This window comes from Anastrepha obliqua, chromosome 1 (assembly GCF_027943255.1).
Source record: "Anastrepha obliqua isolate idAnaObli1 chromosome 1, idAnaObli1_1.0, whole genome shotgun sequence".
NCBI classification, from domain to species: Eukaryota; Metazoa; Arthropoda; class Insecta; order Diptera; family Tephritidae; genus Anastrepha; species Anastrepha obliqua.
In genome coordinates this window covers 174,384,764-174,409,352 of record NC_072892.1, presented here as the reverse complement: position 1 = coordinate 174,409,352, position 24,589 = coordinate 174,384,764, and the positions used below count along the sequence as shown (strand labels likewise).

At 35.3% G+C, this 24,589-nt stretch overlaps 1 protein-coding gene across 4 annotated transcripts in view; it reads left to right on the top strand.

Annotated features, from left to right (window-relative positions):
- Positions 1 to 6,160, top strand: part of LOC129241503 (tyrosine-protein phosphatase 99A) — a 181,119-nt gene extending 174,959 nt beyond the window's left edge. For 2 of the 4 annotated variants that reach the window (XM_054877877.1, XM_054877867.1), the window contains exon 11: positions 2,249 to 6,152. In XM_054877877.1, the coding sequence (XP_054733852.1) occupies positions 2,249 to 4,001 (1,753 nt within the window). In that variant the 3' untranslated portion in view covers positions 4,002 to 6,152. Of the gene's footprint in view, positions 1 to 2,248 lie in introns of all 4 variants that reach the window. The other 2 variants (XM_054877895.1, XM_054877886.1) reach the window with 2 other exon arrangements.
- The last annotated feature ends 18,429 nt before the right edge of the window (positions 6,161 to 24,589 follow it).

Genomic DNA, 24,589 nt, shown 5'->3' with positions numbered 1-24,589 from the left:
ATCGAACTTTACAAAAATAACGGAAATTACTGCAATCTCTACTAAACTGAAATACTAATAGGTCTATGAATAAGTTCGTGCGGTTTTTTTTCGAAATTTGAATTTAGGATCATTCCCATGGCTTTTAAACGTTTGGAAATGGTTGATTGATCAACTCCCAAAGTTTTTGCAACCTCTTCTTGCGTTTGAGCCGGATCTTGATCGAGCAATTCCTCCAATTCGGTATCCATGAACTTTGGCGGCGCGGCCAAAATCACCACTTTTAAAGCGTGCAAACCACTTCTGGCACGTTCGCTCAGCTAGAGCATGCTCACCATAAACTTCCACCAAGATACGATGACTTTCGGCTGCTTTTTTCTTCATATTAAAAAATTCCCCGCAAAAACACATTATTTGGCACGAAATTCGACATTTTCAAGTGTGGTAAAAATATTGTTGTTTACGCTTCAAATAAAAAACTTATACTGACGTTTGTGCCTTACGACAGTAGCTCTCCAATGAATGTTTGGAAATGTGGATCGATGGAATAATAATCAAGTTACGCCGTCTGTTGTAAAACCGCACGAACTTATTCATAGTCCTATTAAAATATAAAAACAAAATAGACCGAATTTCTTGTTACCCCACCCTGTAAGTATGCAATTCAAAAGACCAATTATATGAAAGTTCACACGACAGTCGGTTCTACGTTACCGAAATGACCTGGATTTATATCCGCTCAAGGACTATCACTCCAGTAGCATTCCCCGTATGTAAGTATAGGGAATGTTTTTGCTGCTCAACAACAACAACAACAAATTATATGAAATTGTTTAGCAAAGTCTAAAGAACTGCATTTCTATGCATCACCGGCGCTTTAAGGACCACCCCTAATAAAACGCTCGAGTTGACTAGTACCAACTTGCCTGCTCTAAAGTTGGTAGGAAAACATGTGGCCGCCGCTTCAGCGCCTAGACTTAATAGTAAAGCGCTATGGAAGACCCGGCGATTCGACCATGCTGCTATGCTACAAACTATGGGTAGTTATTTATAATGAAGAAACCTACTACTCTTTCGCTAAACCCACCTTCGACAGGCTCTTCAAAACCAGCACTCCGTCAAAAAAAAAAGTGGCAAATTCAAAAACTATGGATAAGAGGCGAAATAAATTTTTACACGGATGTATCCAAGCTAGAAAATAAAAGAGGCTGTAGTGGAGGCAGTTATACTAAGATCAAAGGTTGCTCAGCCTGGCAGCTCTAAGTGATATTATCACCATCTTCAAGGCCAACCTTATTTGGGTTCCGGAGCACAGAGATATTGAAGGAAATTGCAATGCCGCTGAGCTAGCCAGAAAGGGTACTAATCTTCCTCTGCTTGAAAACAAAAGCACTATTGGAACTCCTATTGCAACTTGTAAATTGAGGATAAAAAATAATCTTCTCCAGGAGGCCAATAGGTCATGGAGCGAAGAAAATACTTGTGTTACAACCAGACTATTTTGGCCGCAAACAGATAAGAAAAGAACGCACCTCGCGGTGATACCTTCTGCAGCTGAATATTTTGCTGTGTACCTCAACTGGAATCTTGGTGATCATGTTTTTAAATACAGCTCAGCATAAAGTTTTAGGGAACTTTCTGACTGTAATGTACATTAATACCTTTCGAGAAAATCCGCACCCGGTGTAAAACAAATTTGCGTCATCTCTCTCGGAAATATTTGTGATATTTGCAATTTTTTGAGAACGGAGAAAATCTAGTGTGGAGGATAAATAATTTCCTTAGAAATATATTATTTTGAAATTAACTTGTAGCACCGGGAGCGCTAAGAAATGAGGACACAAAACAGTTTGTTTCAAATAACAACCTTTCTACTCTCGTTGAGCCACACATTAATAATATCCAGACAAGCTCTTTACTTGACGAATAATTTTTTTTACCAAAATTAAAAATTTATGCAATCAAATATTCTTGTGTATTTGAGTTGGATATTATAACCCGGAGATATTAGATGAAGTGTTTGAAATTATCCGGCTGTGTTGCTAGTTTTTATAGATATCTACTTGCTGGAGTGTTTTATTGTTTTGTATTTTTTTTTTTTTTTTTTTTTTTTTGTATGTTTATATTTTGCATTTTAGTTATATTTTTTTATGTATGTACATATTTATGAGCACTAGACTAATTATGAATTTTCTTCTTCTTCTTTTTTCCGGTGCCAACCAACTGAAAAATTCAAAAAAAAAAAATCATCTGTCTCACTGTCACACAGATACGGCGGCGCACAAGCGTGCACCTTCTGTGCCATATCGTCCTTGGCGATGGAAATGGAATATTGCAACACGGCGAGCATCTACCAGTATGCCAAGCTGTATCACAACAAACGGCCGGGCGTGTGGACCTCCAGCGAGGACATACGCCTAATTTACAATATACTCTCGTTTTTGCCACGCAACCTACAGCTGCTCGAACGCACAGCGTTGCGCACGGAATTCGAGGATGTGACAACGGCCACGCCGGACCTCTACAGCAAAATTTGTAGCAATGGTAATATAAATGCCCAGCTGAATTGTAATAATTTGCTAAATTATAATAATAGTAGTAGCGTAAATAGTAATAGTATTAGTAATGTAAATGTGGCAAATGCAAATTCAAATGCGAATGCAAATGCAAATGCAAATGCTTGCAATACTACCAACAACACTATAAATAATATAACAACAACGACACAACCAACGATGACACCCAATTCGAGTGCAAACAATTTACAAAATCAACAGCTATCACAACAACAACAACACGCACTCACATCATTACAAGCACAACAATTGTCGCTAGACCAACAACAACAAGAGTCGCTCAGTTTAATCCAGTCACCAACACCACCACAACCAACTCATTACTCACCTCCACCACAACCACCACCACCACCACCGTCACCACCACTATCAGCCATACTCGCATCGCCAAATGAAATCACAACAAAAACAACAACAACCGATTTGACCAACATGACGACAGCCACCACCACCAACAACACTAACAATTTGAATGCTACTCTAATTGGTAATGCTAATTATAATGTAAATTGCGCTAATACTAATACTACTACTAATGCTACCAACACCACTACCACCAACACAAACGCCAATAATACCTCAAATCACTATGCTTGTGCAATACCACCTTATGCCACATCATCCAACAACATCAAATCCAATCCAATTAATAATCATACAGCTCCTACACCACCAATAACAACAACAACAAATCCCAACTCCTCCTTTGCTGCTATTTCCACTAATGGTGAACGGTTTTCTATTGTAAATAATATGGAACAACAACAACAACACCACCACCACCAATACCAACCAACTCATGCGCACCAACACCACCATCAACAACGACAACAACAACAATCACCAATATCGCAACTAACGTCCCTAACTGACGCCGTCGCTGATCTCCACATGTACGCCACGCATGACAATGAAACGATGTTATCAACAACAACAACACCAAACGGCATTAATGGTTACCTAACACCGCCGCCACCACCACCTGCCTTCGAAAATGACGCCACTGTGGCAAACCAACAACTTCACCGCCGTCAATTCGATCCGTTGCATTCGAATGCGTGCGGCAACTCCGCCAATTCTGGCGCTTGCATGGATGATGCGATCGATGGCCTGACGCCGCTACTACCACCACCACCGCCACAATTTCCCAACTCATATGCGAATAACACCTGCAACATGGTCGATGTGACCTCCTCGACACCATTAACAAAATCCTCCTCCAATACTTCTTTGTCTTCTGCAAACGCCACTGCTAACTACAACGGTAATGGTAACGGTAATGGTAATGGTAATGGTAATGGTAATGGGAATAATAATGCTGCCGATTTGCATGGAAATGCGAATGGTTCATTGAATGCAAATACTAATATGAAACAAATGACAACTACAACAACAACTAAAGCAGCGACTGTTACAGATGCTCAAAGTTTAGATATCGTAGGCTAGAATTAGGAATTAAATTAAAATTATATTATAAATAATAGCAATAGTTAAGTATCTATGAATGTAGATAAGTAAGTTAAAAGTAAAATTTATAAACTTAAATAGACTAACTAACAAATTATTTTTATGATATGCGAAACAAAGCGAAGAAGAAGAGCAAAAACAAAAACCAAATGCTCGCAAACACCATAGAAATTACACAAACATATTTACTTTTTTCAATGAAAATGGCAGTAAAAAGCTGATAAAAAGTAGAGTATTGCTTGTAGGCAAATATTCAATACGTACAAGAGCCAGAATTCGTAAATAAATATTTATATATTGCATTGTATGATTAAGAATGGAACTTACTTTTAAGCAGTCTAATAAGTTGTAAGAATTTTTGTACTATTGCTTTAAAAGTTATGTCGATAAATATGCAACTATTTATTATATTTAATTAATATATTATAGCAATAAGTTAATGTAAAGGGTGTTTTTGTGCATGGTTACAAATCATAATTTTTTTGTACCGTCATAAAATTGGTTTGATAAATCCATAAAAATTTTACTAATTTTTTATCGTCGCACTAAGTGTAATAAAAAAAAAACGAAGCACCCTTTGAAAATTATACTTTTAACTGTGTTACACATATGAGTTAGTGAACAATATAATTTACAAAACCAACAAACAAGTACATACATACAAATACATATACATATATTAAATTAAGTTTAGCAAACAATTTTGTTTTGCAAATGGAACTACCCTGTATTTACATATACATCCAGTCTTACACTTATGAGCGAATGTATACCGAAAAAATTGCAAAACAAAAAAATACAAAAAAAAAAACATATTTAATTATCGTACATCACAAGCGTTCTAACGCCGTTCATTGTATAGTCATAAATTACATAATTCACAAAAGCTAAATAATAAAATTCATCTTAAGTGTTAAATACCTAAGAAAAAATGCAGAGTAAAAACAAAAAAAGAAAAACAATCACAAAAATGCATGCACTTTATTGATTTATGCATGTAAGTACGAGTACTCGTAAGTAACGGCAAAATAACTGTTTTTTCGTCAATTCGAACTGCTACACTCTCATCTACTTTATACATACATACGTTAAGTGAATGAGGGTCTCAATTTATTGCTGGTGTGGCAGTGTTTAAAACGTGCTATTAAAACTAATTAATTTTAAAAATGGTAACAAAAAAAGAACAGCTTTTAACTACTCGACTTCAACAAAACCACGCTAGCGTATGGAAACTGTGAGAGAGCTAAGAGCGAACAGAGAGCAATGTGATTGGCAACATGTCGTTGTTTTGTGTGAAACAGTATTGTTCGCTTGCAACCATGTTTCGCTCTTGACTTACCGCTGTAATATTGTTGGCAACATAGTATACATGTTGGAAACATTGCCGTGCACAATTTGTTTAAACAACTGTCAGTGAAAGCAATTCAGCTAGAAAATGTTAATGAAATGCGAATTTTAAGCACTTTCAGTACAAATGAGTTTTGAAAGGTTTACTAGTAATCGCATTTCATTGACATTCTCTAATGCAGCTATAAAATGTTACAGTATTGCTCGCTCGCAACTATGTTTCGCTCTCAATTTACCGCTGTAATATTGTTGACAACATAGTAAACATGTTGAAAGCATTGCCGTGCACAATGTGTTTAAACAACTGTCAGTGAAAGCAATGCAGCTAGAGAATGTGAATGAAATAAGTATTTTTAAGTACTTTCAGTACAATTGAGTTCTGAGAGGTTTACTAGTAATCGCATTTCATTAACACTCGCTGATGCAGCTATAAAATATTACAAGTCATTGATGCGAGCCAATGTGGTTTTAGCAGCATGTTGAAGCAGAAATGTTCAGCAACATTGATAAACTATCTCTGTGTCAAGAACATAACCAGAGGGAAATGTAATTATGCTGCCAACCAGTTAGAACACATGTTGTTGTGAGCGCCGCTAATATTTGGTTATCGGTTAAATCTGTGCACACAAGAAATAACAACTAAAATCAATTTTGGCAAGTGTTCAACAGAGCATTTTTAATTTTTAAACGAAAAAAAGACTAATGATAGCATAAATTCAGGAAATCTTATAATATTTTAATTTGCAGTACAATTTATAATGAAAAAATAGTTAACTACAATGAGAAGTGAACAATACAAGCAGTTAAACTTTCCTCTTTTTTTTTTTTTGAATTTCTAAAACAACTTTGGATGTTATTCCATGTGGAAAGATTTCGTCTTGAAATCTTAGCTTCAGTTAGGCTGCTTTATCCTTTTGCGTCACCGCTCGAAATGCGCTTTACTGCTTGTTCTAATGAAAAAGTGCGTTACAGGATTACCAAAATTATTTGTTTTCCTCAAACTTTAACACAAAAATAATTTATTGTGGATATTTCCGTTTGAGAGTTTTTGTTCGCGCGGCCTATTCCGCTCTTGGTGATAAGAGAGAGTGTTTTTGTGCGCGGATTATTTCGTCGAATTATGAAAAAGGGTTAAGTGTCCGTAAGATTTATCCGAAACATGAAAAATAACTGCATAAAGACTAAGCTCGAGCTTGATTGCCATTTCAACTTTGAAAAAAATATCCATTTATCAAATAAATTGATGACTAAACTCGAAATGGCAGACATTTCACGCCTACTATAAATACGATGGCTTGTAATGGAATTCTAGTCATATTTAAGATAATGTTTTAAAAAAATTTGAAGCAAATTGAGACAGATTGTTGTTCCAAAATCGTGAAAATATCAACTTTAACTGTTTAGTTTTATAGGCATAAAATATAAATTTCTTTGCAGCTACAGTTATATAATTTTGAGCGGTGGTGCATTTGAATACAAGAAATGCAATGAAGTAAGTTAGATTTAGTCATAGTAATAACTCAACTTTGTTCTAAATTGACTACAACTGTTATTCCTTGTGGGCGCAGAAATAATTACCTCTCAGATTGTGAAAAACATTTCCCATCAGAAATCACAAATTACTAAACGTATTTGCTAATTTAATGCAGTACGCAGCAGAAATTTTTTTGAAGAGTTTTTTGACTTCAGCATAGTGAGATTGAGGCCCCAGTGAAGAATAGTTTGCTGTTAACTAGCATTTCGTCTATGTAAAAATGTTCTAAGTAAAAGCAGAGAATGTTAAAATTCTCTTAAGAGGTAACAACTAACAGACGCGACTGGTAGACAATGCAGATAAAAACTGCAGTGCGCATTATGCAATATCCCAATGGTCCAACCTTAGTGTACTTATATAATGCCTTCCATCAAGTTATTCGGATTTGAAGTTAACACAATTAAACACAAGGCTGCCACAACAACAGTAACAAAAAACAAGGCAGATTTATTTATAATGAAGGCAAACAGTTTGTGTTCACCAACTCAATCAGAAGCTTGAGCTTGAGATAACACCAAAGTTTATGGTTGAGAACCACTGGCAATTTTGGAATTGGTCAATTCAATCAATGAGGAGAAGCTTTCGACTGCACAACATTCGGTTCTTCGTAAGCGGAACGACCCGGATTTATATCCGGCCAGGAAGTGTCACTTCAGCAGCATTCCCCGTATATGTATATGGAATGTTTATGCTGCTACAACAAAAACAACAACACTTGCAAATTGGATTGTCTTGAAAGCGAGTTTACAGTTTTAGAACAAAACGTGCCGATGCAATGAGTGTATTGATGCTCAAATGTCTGCCCATATTTTTAACAAAAGATTAATCAAAAACGTGATAAGTGATGCGAATCTGAACAATTTGTAGAAAATTAGTCTCAATTAACGAATCATGTTCAAAATGGACGAGATGCCGATCACTTCTATAAACCGCGACTGTTGAGTTTTCAGAATGATGCGAAATATATAAATATGGTCAAATGTTTCATGCAATACAGCAATAAAAGTAACAAACCGATAACTGGAAATTTATAACTAACGTCCAATGCTCCAACTGGGAGTTAGAGGATCTTATAATCTTATATAAGTAAAGTCTCTCTTTCTCTCTGTCTCTCTTTTAGCTTCACAGACTGTGGTGAAGCATAGCTTCATCAACAATCCTCCCCCAATTCAGTCTCTCTCTTGCCTCATTCCTCCAATTACGAACGATCATCTCTTTTAAGTGTGCTTTAACGTCATTAAGCCATCTCTTTCTGGGTCGGTCTCTCTTACTTCCTCCAATTGGACGCAAAGTAAACACCCTTTTTTGAATTCTTTCGTTGAGCATTCTTGTGATGTGGCCAATCCATCCAATCCGCTGCGCTTTAAGTAGAGTCATCTTTCATGTAATTTCGCTATTCGCTATTTCGCTTCAACGCTGTTCTTAATGTTGGCAATACAAATCAAGAAATAAGATAAGATGATGTGAGATTTTGCATTATCATCATCTACGTCAACGTTAAAACTAACCTCATTTTTTCCACATGCTTTCTTTTTATTTCATACAATAAATTGTGTCCACCTACCAGCAATGAGACTCTATTCCAGTAAAAAAAAAAACAAATACGAGAAATTATAAAAAATTTTGCATTAAAACTTTAATGTCAAACTAATGAGTGTCCTTGTCATGTTTCTCATTTGTGTATATTCGTCCGTCCTCATACTTTTCCTTTCAGCACAAATGCATATTTATTCACGAACTAACAAAATAAATTAAATAGATTTCCTAATGCACAAAAAATTTAACTAGCAAATACATGAAAAAAAAACATATTGATAAGTAAAAATATTAAAGATGTGTAAAAACAGAAGAAAACAGAAATAAAGCAAAAATTACAACAAAAATATATATTTAAATTAAGTAAAATATTTATAATGAGAGCGAAGACGGAATTATGTGTACAATTGTAAATTTGATCACTGTAAACTAAAATATACGCATACCCTTTACACAAACACACACACACACATGCATATATATGCAACATGAATTTCACAAATAAAATTTTACTAAACAAATACGAGATAAGTGATAGGCAAAATAAGCATAAATAGTGAGCAAACTGTAGTGAATTACAAAGCGTTGAAATATGAAAAAATAATGAGCGATTGCATTTTTGTAGTTTTGCACAAGACAAATAAACAATCACCGTAAAATAATAAAAATACAATTTAAAACCAACAATTAAATATTATTACCTAGTAATTGCACGAGTAAGAAATAGGAAAAACAAAAAATTATGTTAATTAAGAAGCACAGACCACCACCACCACCACCACCACAACACGCAATTTATCCATGTAAACAACTATTGATGAGTGAGTGCTCTCTCTCTCATTCATTGTACGGTAATTGCACAAACTAAAGAGCTCACGACTGTAAATACGTACATACACACACACACACACATGCATATGTACATTCATACGAGCATCATTAATAGTTAAAAGAGTAACGCTTGAATGCAGCAAAATGTGTGAATTTAATTTGAATTTAAATTCGTACGAATTTGTAAATAGTCAAAAATCACAAATTTAAAACGCAATTTAGCAACCGAAAATTGTGTATGGAAAAGGCAAATAAAGTAATTGTATGGCTAAGTGTGTGACCAACTTGTGAAAATTAAAAATTAGAAATGCAAGGCGAAATGCGAAAAGTGAAATTAGACATAAATGAATTGACGCTTACAGAAAATGAATGTAAAGTATAATAAATATGAATGCGAATTTTAAGAAGCAGGCGCCAGAAATCGCAAGCTTATTAGCGCGTTTCGGGTGTGTAGTTAAAAAGGGTAAACAGTTAAAAATAAAAAGTATTATTAATAATTAATTGATTTAAATAGCACTTAAGATGCATGTAGAATAGAATGAGAGGTTTGCACTTCGACCTAAAGATCTTTTGTGTGCCCTAAGATGCATGAAAGCTGAACTAAGGAATATTGGTAAAAAACAACAACAAATGGGAGAAAAGGAGAAATAAATGGAGAAGTTTGATGCTTAGCAGGCAGAAGGTGTTTAATCAAAGTAACAGCAACAAAACGAAGACTCAAACCACAACAGAGATGAGAGGCGAAAATTGAAGGGTACACAGTAGCGCAGATAACGAAAAAGCTAATCCTAAAGTTTTAGGTGTTTTTGGGAATGCAAAAATTTTAATTTTTTCAATTTTAATCGATGATTCCCATATTCAGAATTCAAATTGTCTCAACCAATTGTGGAAAAATGCATTAAATCGTCTTGAAACTACTATTTTCACAGTATCAGCTCACTATTCCGTTTCATGGGCTGCATTCGCTGATGTGGGTTAACGCAAAATTCGAATTAGCGGATAGTGTCAAAGTAAATAAGTAAATAAATATACTTTGATATTTACTACATAAACGTATATGTGTGTTTGTGTATACATGTGTATGTATGGCCTATCGTCAGTAAACAGGATTTCGTGAAAACTTCTGCTAAAGTTAGCAAATTGATACGACTTGATTGAGAGAATGCAAAGGGTTGCGCAATCCGAATTGCGTCAATTTGAAGGAATCAGCTGGTGAGTTGGCCTAATTGTAGAGTTCTGTTAAAAAAAAATTTTTTTATTTACAAACAACTTTTTAAAAAAGCTGACTAATGGGAAACTCACCTCATCTACAGTTACATCACTACACAGGTGCGCTCATTTTTTTGTCCGATAATTTTGTGCATTGTCATGTCTCAAAACTTGTGAAAAACTGAAATTTCATACAGATCACAATTTCAAATATTACTAAAAATTTAAATGTAAAAATTAATAAATTAAATCATTTATTAAATTATTAAAAAAAATATCAAAATTGAATCGAAATTTTATAAAAAAAAAAATATTTACGAATGGCTCGGCTGAATTCTATCAATGTGATTTTCCTACACTTTGTTGACGATTGCTCACTCTGTCTTTCAAATAGCTCGATCGGAGAATATTCGCCGAAAGAACCTGAAACATTTCTCAAGTGTTCCATTGTACCCATATTTCAGGGTACTTCTACTAAACTTATAATGAGGACTACTTTCATCCATTTACAGCTTAAAAAGTTTTACTTGCGTAACTCAGTTGGCGAAAAATTGGGCAATTTTTTGGATTGGTATTGCTAACCTACTTTTGACATAACCTTCTTTTGAAAGCTATTGACGCGCCATTGGCTGAAGCGGACTGTGAATTATTACACAGTTTTTGAAAACTGTTTAGGCATCGGTAATTACTAAACTGTAAAAAGTAATATTTTGGCGTTTGCCTTCAAAATTGAACCAATTTTTGATTTTTTAAGCCACTGTATGGCCACCTTAAACGCAATTTTTTTGGAGACACTTCACAGACAAACATTAAGCGACATGCATCGGCAATCTGTTGTTGTTGTTGTAGCAGCATAAACATTCCCCATTCATATGCGGAGAATGCTGCTGTAGCGACAGTCCTTGGCCGGATATAAGTTCGGGTCGTTCCGGTTACATGGAATCGACTGTCGTGGGAACGGGAGTCTCGTACCACTTTCCTAAACTCGCAACCACCGAATGCTGACATTCAAATTTAACCACCACCCAACGCAGTCGAAGAGCTTCAGCTACCTCGCGTAATTTTCAGACCCGCGTAATTTTGTATATTTTTTTTCAATTACGATCTAAATATTGCAGCAAGTTACTCTCCCACTTATCCAGAATCAACCACGACATACTCAATATACAGTGACTCACAGCTTATTTGATGCAGGTCATACTTTTTTTGAAAAAAGAAAGTAACTCGATGTTTATTAAATTTAATAAAAAAAATGTATACGACTTGTAATGAGATATGTATGCACTGTTTACCACTACAGAAAGAACAACAACAAAAGCAAAGCATGTGAAGGTATCCCGCACGATACTAACCACCTCTTCATATGCCCTCTTAAACCCACTCACCCAACACACCTCCTCCTATGGACCTAACCCGTCGAAACAGCACATTTCCTGTGCCTACCATTAGATGAGATAGACGAAGACGATCGGTGACTTTTCCGTACCGAACTACTACAACAACAACACTTTTTTTGGGGATTAGGAGTTGTGAATTGTCATTGCTCGAAATATAACCCAAATTTTAAAAGCGTTTGACGCCGAACTAAGCCAGTTTTTTGTTTTCTGAACCAACAGTGTGGCGGCGATAAACATTTAAATGTTGAAATCGAAAACTTATTGAAACAAAAAAAAAATTTCCACAAATTTTGCTGTTGACTCAAACAATCTTCAAAAAAATATAAATATTTTCCTTACGCAAAATTTCTTCATTAAAAAAAATTATATTTATTCTATTTATTTTTTTTGTTAATATAACTTTGTACAAATATACAAAAATTGAAAAAAAAATTTGCTTATTTAAAAATATTAGTATTCTATTTAATTTTTTTTTAACTTTGTATAAATATACCATACTTTTTGTCAGACAAACTCTATTTATTATTAGTCTTACTAATTTAATTAATTATTATTCTTAAGTTTATAACTTATACAAGCCTATGTACTTGTATGCATACATAAATACATATATACATTATAAAAAAAATACTACGAAAAATGTGTAAAAATAAAAATAAACTTTATATAATTTCAAGAAAACAAGTCAAAGTATATTTTCAAGACCGCTTTTTTTATAACTACTTTCAAACTACTCAAATGAAACAAACACAAAATCGTCTAAATGAAATTCGGTAATTTCTTTCACTAAAATCGCAGCTAATGAGGACTTCCAACTGTTTTAAAGAGGCAGCTGGCATTTCAAAGTCTACGCCGAAAAGTAGGCAATACGCCAGTATTGTTGATTGGTGTGCAAGAAAGGCTGCTTGAGCACTCTTCCCCTCTTTTGTTTCTTGTTTGCACGAATAACTGTGGTCTGTTAATCATTCGGACTTGCCGACTATTATTTGAGACATGAAACATTTGGAGATATAAATCCTTCATTTCCTGCATTAAATGGTAATCGGGAGAATTAAATATATATGACGTATGTATATGTACAGTTCAATATATTGTTTATAAGCCATCAAAAGCATTTGCGGCTCAGTTTATACGAGAATGAGCCAAAATACCTCAAGATCACATATAGTCAAGGCAAAAGGTGGTCTTATCGAGCTAAAGTGAATATATATTAAAATTGTAATCATTTTTGAACAATTTTGTTTTTGAAATCAATAAAAACTAATTTCACTAAAAAAAGTTATGGTGTTTTAAATAGGTAGCACTTCATATCGTTCACCCTGTATATGTCAGAGCTGAACACTGACAAAGACAGGAAACAGGTCTCATTTACTGCCTTGGTAATGGGAAGGTGCGTAAGACGTATTTACCATACCGAATAGATTTTGAACGATTCATTCATTAGTCCCCTCCTTATCGGGAATAATTCAATCCGTGGAGCTTAGCATCGCCGATTTTAAAGCTATTTTTTTCATTATTGCAGCATTCTCCCTTAAATCCTACTTAAATAGATGATCTAACTATTATAAATATATAGACATCAAGCCCTGTCGAAGCAAAATAAAATGGATGTTTGATGATTAGGAATTTGAAGCTGTGCTATTCTGGATAAATAGGAGCTCATCTTGCTGTAGTACCCTGAAGTTAAATGATCCAGGGGCATGCGAGTGGTTGATTGTTGTAACAATTTACTAAAATTGTGTACCACAGTATGGGTTGATGTACGACTACGCTGTTCACACGGCGAGAGTTTCAGAAAATGTTAATTATCACCTTGGTGAATGTCATATTTTGTCTGAAGGCCGTTTTGTTTGTAGTCCGTCATAAATAGAGTTGGCCTGTATATTACTGAACTTCATCTTTGAGCTTAAAAAAATGTTGTTGTTGTAGCAGCATAAACATTCACCATGCACATACGAGGAATGTTGCTGAAGTGACAGTCCTTGACCGGATATAAATCCGAGTTGTTCTGGTTACGTAGAACCGACTGTCGTGGGAACGCAAAAAAATGTTTTATGATTTGGCTAAGAAGCTAATCAGCTTCTAGCAAGTGTCACTGTAGCCAATTGTTTCACTGTCGCTGTGTTGCAATACTAACATAAGTATGTACTTGCAGAGCAGGATGTTATGCAACTCAACCGACAGCATATATACTCGTATGTATGTAGAGGTTACAGAGAATGTTAATGAAATGAGAAGGCGCAAACGGTTACTGTTAAGTATTTTGAGTACAATTCAGTTTTGAGAGGCTTACTGGTAAGGGATTTTAGAAGGGATCTACTTCGACGATATTGGCACCACACTGAGTTTTGCATAACACAAAAATTCAAGGCATCACACATCTCTCACCTAAAACAACAACAACACCACGGCATTTGAATTTTTTACTATTTTCTTATTTTTGAAAGGATAAAATTTATTGCACAACAGTTTTTTCGACTACATCTGTCTTGGAGTTGTGGCTTAAAGTAAAAAAAGTGTTTAAAGAAAAGAAAAATATATCCCCGCAAGACTTAAACCTCAATCAAATATATATACTGTACGCTCCCCTAACGGACCCTCTGTTAAGCAGACACCCTCCCATAAGTGGGAGTACATACCACAAATCCTTAAGAATTAAAAAAAAATGTCTCTCTATTATTAACTTTTTTAACACTTTTCTCACGGACACCTCCTATAAGCGAACAAGAGGGAGTACTCTGTATGCCACAAAAACCACCCAAGTTGTTGTTATTGTTGTAGCAGCATAAACATTTCCCGTGCATAGGAATGCAGCTGAAGTGACAATCCTTGGCCGGATATAAATCCGGGTCGTTCCGATTACGTAAAACCGACTGCCTTGAGAACGAAAAACCCAAGTCATCTCTTTGGTTTTAGCGCTTGCGTGATAGGTTAATTCTGTAGCGAATCTCCAATTTAGTACGCGAAAGATGTTATTTAACATTTGTGCCTTCTCATTTCACAATCTACGGTGGTGATCCTCATTGCTGTCAAGCGAACAAATTTTTAGTGTTAATTTTGATAATTTGCGTGATTTTAGTATTTCTTCGAAGTGCTTTGTATACCCCTTGTTAAGCCCGAATACTTCTGTTTGGCAGATAGTTCAAACTACAGCTTTACCGTACCCGCTTCTAGATGGAAACTTCCTCTAATTTTTTTTGTTCACAATTTACAAATGAAGTATCGTCGAACACCATCTAATTCTCTTTCCAATACCATAATAACGTAATTTATTTGAGCTGCAGCAACCTGGCTACCTGAATGTGATCGCAAAATCAGTTTCACGTTTAACGGCTTCGATTTTATCTGCTCAAATTCCATGTTGCATTCGGTAATTAATTTGTTGCCTTGTTGAGAAGAAGAAGGAAGAAGTTGCAGAAACAAATGTAGCGCAACATCTTCGCCAAAACTTAATGACATCTGCATCGTGCATTTCGTGAGAACTATAAAAAAGCTAAGTACGGAAAAAAGCACTGTAATCTAAATACGATACTGCCGATTTTATGTACACTTTGAATAGAATGATCTACTTGCATATACATACCTACTTGTGCAGCATTTCTCTTTCGCTAGCAACACGTTCTCACAATACAAGTAAGCATGTGTCTAGCAACATCTATTGTTGTGAACCATTAAAAAAAAAGGTTCTGTATCTTTTAGTGTCTTTTGTTTCTTTTGTTAGGCACAGGCCGGCATAAATTTTGAATCAAGAACCAGAACACATTTTTCTGAAGTTTTTTGAAGTACTGAATAATAAATAAATATTAAATAAACCTGAGCTCAGAATAGCCCCGAAATATATGTTACATTACAATACAATAATAATGTTGCATAACCTCAAATATCAAAAATTTTGTTTCTTGCACTTCTAGGCTGGAATATCTTGAAAAGGTGTTATGTGTTTGTTATTGGGTTATCAGATTCAAATTCCGCACGGCAGGAATCTTCGGAAAATAGCAGTCTAGTTTTTAATTTTGAAATTTTGTGGACATCTTATGTTTGCAGAAATTTGTTTGAGGTTAAATATATTATTTAACGACACTAAATTTTCCATTTCCACTGCGGCTTGATTGATTGAGTATAAAATATTTCAAATATTTTTTTCTTTACCAACTATTGCAACTATCAAACTGTTGTTCTTTTTTTTGTATTAAAAAGCAATTTATGAAATAAAATTGCCTATGGCAAAACGAATTACAGTTTCTCCAAACTTTACAATTTCTCCCACGCTTTACAGTTTCTCCAAAACCTTTGGAATCCACTTATTTCCTAAAAACTTCACTCCTCACTAATATAATATCAATTGAGTTGAAATATTACTAGTTTTGCATAAAATGATTTTTTATACAAAGAACATTATAATTAAGAGATGTGAATTATAAAATACAGTCACATGCACATAAATAATCGACGAAACAAAACTAAAAAAACCTATTTAACACAGAATACCAAACAATTTTGCCGCATGAAATAAAATGAAATTAACAAAAAATTAAACGTAATTTAAAAATGAGAAAATGTGATCTACATGTCGTTGTAAAATACATACATACATACTATTTATGTGTAGACTAAGCGACCGTTATATGCAGCAAATGTAATTTAACAAAGTAATGTGAAGAAACAAAGTGACCGTAATTATTTTTGATTGGCAATATTTTCAACTCGACAATTTGGGTGTTTTTCTTGCGTGGGCACAAAACTTAATGTAAAATGTAGACATCAGAAAAACAAAAAAAAAAAAAATCGCACATATATATTTATACACCTACTATTTTTCCGGACCAATTGGAAAAGCAAAAGCAAAGCTTCTAAAGCTGCTGTAACTTACTTCTCAGCTTAAAACTACAAAAAAACACACACACACACACACACATATGTACGTATACATTTATGTATTGATGTGAAATAGTTTATAAAGAGTGCAAATGTGCATAAATAAACACAAACACACACACAAATAAAAGGCGAATAGAAATAAAAAATAAAATATTAGTAACAGCTAAGCATAATGAGATTAGAATTATAAAGATATATATTATAAATATAGTATATACATACATATACATATATTAATGAGAACAGAAAATGAAATGAATAAAAGTAAAATAAAAAAAGATATTTGGCAAATTTTTATTTTTCGTGGAAAGCGTGGCTGCTGTTGTAACAGAGGAAACATTTCATAAATTTTCTTTTATAACGCTCTTTGATCGGAATTAAGGCCAGGTCGTTCATATAACGTAGAACTGAGTGTCAGAGCGTCAGAAACCAACCACGGCTTGGCAGATGCATTTAAATCATATCTCATCTGATGACATTTTCAGAGGGATGCTTGCTTTCGAAACTTCGTCCCAGGCAGATGCTGACGGTTGTTGTTGTTGTAGCAGCTTAAACATTCCCCATACAGATACTGGGAATGCTGCTGAAGTGACAGTCTTTGGCCGGATATATGTAAATCCGGGTCGTTCCGATTACGTAGAACCGACTTTCGTGGGAACGCATATGCTGACGGTCTTTCAGCTATTTTGCTCAAGAATCTGGTGTTTTTAACAAATCTTTATCTACAGGCACTTTCTTAAAAGAGTGAAAATTTAAAATCATTACACTTTTTTTTAAAAGCGGAAGAAAAAATTATGTTGGCATGCCTAATGGCATTTCAAATAATGTCAAATAACTCAATAAAACATCATCGAATATTACTTACTTTTACACCTTGTTTCTTCTTATTATCTTGGTGATCAATAAACATAACAAAAAATTTTCAACATTTCTTATATTAAAAATTAAATTAAAAAATATTAATATTATTCAAAACTTGTCTGGACAAAACTAAAGCACCCCCCATTAAAAGCGAAAATAATTTTTTTTATTCTTCAGTATTTTGTACTAAACCCATTATTTTTGATAACTTCAGAACATCTTTTTGGCATAGAAGATATTAGGTTACTAATAATTTCCGGAGAAATGTTGTACCAGGGTTCTTTAACCGCTTCAAACAGGGCTTCCTTTGTGCTGCAATTTTCCCTATTAATTTTCGAATTTACAATCTCCCACAAATTCTCAATGGGATTGAGATCGGGAGATTGAGCTGGCCAGTCTAAGACCTCTATAGCATTTTGCTGTAACCACGTTTTACAATGCCTAGAGGTATGCTTCGGATCATTATCCTGCTGGAACCTCCATCTCTGTGGCATTTCCTCCTCAGCGTGTGGTAGCATTACATCTTTAAGGATGTTTGTGTACATGAAACGGTCCATAATTCCCTCTATTCGATGAATAGGCCCGATACCCTGGCCAGAGAAACAACCCCAGACCAAAATGTTCCCCCCACTATACTTGGTATTTCCGATACAATACTTCGGATTTAGTCGCTGTTGCTTTGGCCTTCTTACTCGCCTTATTCCATCTGAATGTTGCAAATTATATTTGGATTCATCGGAGAATAATACAGTTTTCCATTTTTGAACTGTCCAATTAATATGCAATTTCGCAAACTCGAGTCTCGCTTTTTTGTTTTTGGCGGAAATAAATGGCTTTCTAGCAGGTCGTCGACTGAAAAGTCCGGCCTCCACTGCTCGTCTTCTGATCGTTCTAGAACTTACCGGCAAACTTAAATCAATTTTTATTTGTTCAGAAGAGACTGTGGGATCACTCTGAATTTTTCTTTTAATCGTGGAGTCGTCTTGTCGTGTAGTCTTTCGTGGCCTTCCTCCACTATGGATTGCAGAAATAGAACCTTTGTTCAAACAAAGCCGTAGTTAACACGTTGACTGCCGCGCCGGCACCTATTGCCCGGCGCATGGCTTTTCAATGGCGCCGCGCCGGGCAATGGGTGCCGGCGCATTGTTTTTGGTGTAATATTGCGTCAATTATATTTTCTGTCGTTTGATTTTAAAATTGAAAACATATAACAGGATATATATATATAATGTATGACAATTCAAATATAAATATGATGAAATGATTTCAAGATTTCATATAGTACTAGCTTATACCCGTGGGTTTCACCCCACATTTCTATCAAAAAGTATGCAATGTAAATAAAACAACTTTAACTTTTTTAAGTCAGTTTAGGTATTATTTAAAACGATCGGATGTACGACATTTTTTGTTATATTATTTTGAGTATAAATAAAAAGGTTTTTCGGTGCGACAACTCTGGAGCAGGCTACATATAATTGGCCATGGGTAAAACATGAGTTGGTTAGATTGACTCCTACTACAGCTAATGATTGTCCCTGAGCTTTACTTATGGACATTGCGAAAGCCAGTCTAATAGGAAATTGGAGGCGTTTAAAATTGAAAGGTTATCCGTCGGTATCATTGGAATTCTTGGTATGAAAACTTTGTGGTTTTCAAAATTTCCTGATAAAACCATAGCTTCTATAACATTCGGTAAAAGTTTCGTGATGATTAGCCTTGTGCCATTGCATAAACGTGGAGGATCCAAATTACGCAGCATAATTATCATGGCCCCCTTTTTAAGCATCAGTCGATGAGGAGGAATTCCTGATGGGTCCAAGGAGTTAAGAAACTCAACGGGATAATGAACAGCCTGGGATTCTTCGACGACTGTGTCAATGGAATGATAAGTTGTGACAGTTCCTGGTAGTATTTCTTGAATTTTGGAATTAATGACATTTACATCGTCATTCTTAGGTGCCAAAATTGCCCTTTCTCGAAGCCATCTATAGTTTGTGTGATTGGCTGAAATATTTGGAAATACCCTTTCTATCAAAGCATCGGCTGATAACATAAGTTGACAAAAACCTGGAGGAAAAGAAATTAAATTTGGTGGTAAAGAAACTGGTATTTTTCCATTGCCTATTGTAAGTAGTTGTTCAGAAAAAACTTCTGCTGAAGCATCTCCTCCCAAATGTGCTCTCATATTTGTAGAAAGAGTCAATTTTTGAACGTAGTCCCATAGGTATGACGATTTTAAGCAGGCATTCACTTCATCTGCGGCGGTTCCTTTCGGAATAACTGGAAGAATTTGTCGAAAATCCCCTGCCATTAAGAGTAAGGCACCACCCATGGGTTGATCATTACCTCTCAAGTCTCTCAGAGATCGGTCTAAAGCTTCCAGCGACTTTTTATGGGCCATTGTGCACTCATCCCACACGATTAGCTTACATGTCTTTAGAACCCTACCTTGACCTGAGTTTTTGCTTATATTGCACATCGGTGTGTCAGATATTTGCATAGACAGTGGTAACTTAAAAGCTGAGTGAGCTGTTCGTCCGCCACACAAAAGGGTAGCCGCTTTTCCTGAAGAAGCACCTGCCACAGCGATTTCTTTCTTTTCTCTTACATCAGCCGATATCAAATTAAGCAGAAAGGTTTTGCCGGTTCCTCCAGGTGCATCGAAAAAAATTAATCCTCCCTTATTTTCAATAATCATTCCTTGAATAGTTTCGTACGCGACTTTTTGATCCGTAACCTCTATCGTTGATAATATAAATTCGTTTCTATATCAAATGGTCTAACCCCCATTTTTCTCTAAGCTCATATTTTTTCTAGGAGTACTAAATACTAACTTCATTAAACTTTTTACCAATTTTTGGTATTCTACCATAAATGCGTCCAATAATATGCAGTATGAAAAATCCCATTTGTATAGGAGGTGTCACGCCCCATTTCTAGCTATCACCAGTTTTCATCTGCACCTGCAGGTATTAACCTTATATAATCTCTTACCAAATTTCAGTTGTCTAGCCCAAATACTTCCGGAGATATGGACAATGAAAAATTGCATTTATATGGGAGGTGCCAAGCCCCCTTTTTCGTTTTTCTCAGTTTTCTTGGAGGTGTTAGGAATTAACCTCATATAACCCCTTCCCAAATTTTATTGGTCTAGCCTAAATATTTCTAGAGATATGGACTATAAAAAATTCCAGTTGTATGGGAGGTGCCATGCCATTTCAAATTTGGTTACGATCGGTTTATGCGTTTAGGACGCAAGTCGATCTATAGATACATACATAATTTGAATTTTATATATATAGATATAGATTAAAAATGAAGTATTTCAATAATATACATCAAATACGTGTATTATGTATATGTATATAAAAAAATAAATAAACTATATGGCTGTTTTTATTTGATGGATGGTATTAAAACAAGAAATACACATATGAGGTCGATTTTCGCATCCAGTGCAGTAAGTTATAACCGTTGGTGTTTTATTTGTAGCTGCTCTGCGCCCAGACGATTGTGAAAGTAATTTATAGCAATTTTTACAGTACTTTTTGTTTTGTTTACTTTGGTTCTGCGTTGTCCCAGTGGTAATTTTCTGTTGCGTTATCCCAGTAGGGATTTCTGTGTTTCAACAAATATATTATATCAACAGCCCCTACAGTATTGCAACTAAAATGAGAACGTGCGATGTTTCAATTTATACTTGCACGATTATGTGATGCACACTTGCGGCGCTGTGTGATAACCAGCAAATTTCGCTCGGCAGTCAACGTGTTAAGAAAAAAAATGTGGGGTGCTTTAGTTTTGATCATTCAGTTTTTAAATAATATGAACATTTCAATTTTTTTTCAGTATAACCAAAACGCTGTATATTTGGTATTATATTTTATAAATACTTAAGTAACAAGGAAACACATGACATATGTATATACCATATTTCAAGATGTTTGATTGAGAGATTTAGCATTATTTGAAATGCCATTAGGGGGGTGCTTTAGTTTTAGCCAATACTGTATATGATCTCCAACTTGTAAAGGGTGGTTAAATTTCAAGGGCCGATGTTGAATGTGAACCACACCTAAACGTCAACGACACCGTTGGACTTCTTTCTTTGGGGTTATTTCAAAGAAAAGGTGTAAGTCGATAAGCCAGCAATAATTCAAGAGCTAAAGGATGAGATATGCCTCAGCGTCATCGAAAATTTGTACCATCGGATGAAGATGTGCCGCCGAGGCCGCGGTGGCCATTTGGCCGACATTTTGTTCCATACGTAATTGAGCCATACTAGAATTATCATAATAAAGAGAAATGACAATAATTTTCTAAAAAACTTGTATTTTATTCAAAATTAAAGTTTCAAGGGCCGGTGAATCTTAGCCACCCTTTATATGCCGATTACCAAGCTATCAAGCATCTCTAAACTGTCACAAAAAGAACAAAATTTATTTCGCTGTTAAGTCTTTAATTAACATAAAGCAACCAGGTTTTGTAATTGACCGTTCTACAGCTACTAATCTTGCTGTTTTTAGATGGAATGTGGAAATGGAGAGGCAAGTAATATTTTTTTTTTTTGTTGTTGGTATGATGAGTTTTACGTGTATCATCCTTTATGTAATTAGAAGCGGTTGGAGCGGCAGTAGCAGCAGTAGCAGCAGCAGCAGCAGCAACAGTTGCAGCAGCAGCAGCATATGTATTTGTGTCAGCTGAGACACCAGCTACATAAGTTAGAGAGCCACAAGTCTCAGTTGAGATTAAATATGTAGAAACAAGAGAGTTGGTGCTGAATAAATTTCTCTGGTTATTGGTATTATTGGTGCTGGCATCGGTACGTAAAGTATTAATTTGCGCAGTGAGAACATTGATCGACGGCACTAATTTTTCAATACAAAGTTTGCTCTTCAATGAGTGTAGCTCAGTTTGAAGTGATTCAGTCCTTCTTAAAAGTCATTGTTTATCAACAAGTATTCCGTTGACTTTAGCAACAACCAATGCATTTTGCTCTCTAAGAGTAACAACCTCAGTAAACAACTGCTTCAAAGTTATTTGTTCTTTAGTATCATTTAACTGAATTGTTGTACCGGAATCTTTCACATTTTAATGAGTCGGATGAGATTTATACTTTTATTCCCGGAGCGGAGAACAACGAAAAAAAATAAAACACACGGGTTTAAAGTTGAATCAATAATGAGCTGTCTTTCTTTATTTTACACTTTCTTAAATACTATTATATTATTTTGCTTTCCGTTGCATTTTCGTTAGCGGAAATGCATTTGGACAAATATGCGTATTGTGGGAAAATATTACAATTAATAAAGTTATAAATATATATGCACTGTAACAATTTATCAGGCAATTTATGCATTTGGCAAGCTGTTGTTGAGAAATAATTTCAAAACTATCGTTAATGGGAGTGGTAATGACACTGTCATCAATAAGAAGATGATAGGAGACGGCGATCTGCAGCACAAATTTTGCAATGTCTTTTGCTTATCTGAGCTGCGCAAAAACTCAGCATCAGCTGGTAAAATATTTACGCAGGTAAGATGAAAAGAAAAGTTACTTTAGCACAATGAATTTTGTGGAGTGACCACTTCACCTTTTTTTTTTTTGGCTATGTTAGACACGGCATGTTGAAGATTTTAAATTAGAAAATTATAAATTCGATTAGAGTCACTATCTCATAAACTGCAATACATAGGTAAATCAACGGTTTAAGCACAGCAAGATCCAATCTAAAAACGTACACACAGCCATAGACTCCTCTAAGGCATTTGACAAAGTGCCGCACGAGATTTTAGTAAACAAGTTGGCTTGCTTGGCCTTTCACTTCACCTTTCTGCAATGGACAGGCGGTGCATGGTAAAAATCGATGGAGTTTCATCGGACCACTTTGTCGCTACTTCAGATGTCCTCCAAGCGAGCATTTTCGAGCCACTTCTTTCTGCCAATTTTATCACGGCATAAGCAAATGTTTTTCTTTTCGAGTTTACTGTTCTTCGCCGTGGATTTAAAAATGTGCTCTTCTGTTAAGAACTCAATGGATGCTCCGAAGCTTCAACTCGACTTGAACAATGGGGATACGGGATACGGTACACTAGACAGGGCCGGTTTACTGGGGCGGCAGCCCTTGGTCGGGAAAACCCCGAATCGTTCCGGTAACGTAGAAGCGGCTGCCATGGGAATGGTGACTTGAACAATCTTCATCGATGGTGTATGAGGGTCGCGTCTGTCTTTGAATATTAAAACATGTTTTCATTTTCGAGTTGTAGATTTTTAACACAGCCTACATCATTTCTAAAAATGTACTACGAGTATAAGGTGTAACAGGTGTTTTATTCGGTATGAAATTTTCTTTCAGTGGTCACATTCGTTTTATTCTTTTAAAACCGTACTCGGTTCTAGGCTTCTTTCGTCGTCGTACACCAGAATTTTCTGATCCATATATATATATATATATATATGCATATAATTTGCGGGTACAACCTTTTTGGGTGTTTGGTCGAGCTCTTGTGGTGTGCGTCTTGATGTTGTTCCACAAATGGAGAGACCTACAGATTCAAGCCGACTCCGAACGGCAGATATTTTTTATGAGGAGCTTTTTCATGGCGGAAATACACTCGGCGGTGTGCCATTGCCTGCCGAGCGGCGACCACTATTAGAAAAAATTTTTTCTGATCCGTACAAATACCTTTAAACACCCGTATACGGCTCTTGTTCGTTCTCAGATGGAGTAGGTTGCTGTCATTTGAAGACCTTACAACCAACTTTCGAGTGCGTTCAAAAAATATTGATTAAACAGGCATTGCGTTCTCTATGATTTGAGGTCCCTGTTCCGTGCTATAATTCACAGTACAAGCTAATTAATCTAGAAGCTCTAGAAAAGAGAAGGGCTGTCCTTTCACTTTCGTTTTTTCTTTCCCTGTTGTTAATGGCATCGTCGAATGTCCAGTTCTACTTGAGCGCATAAGCTTTAA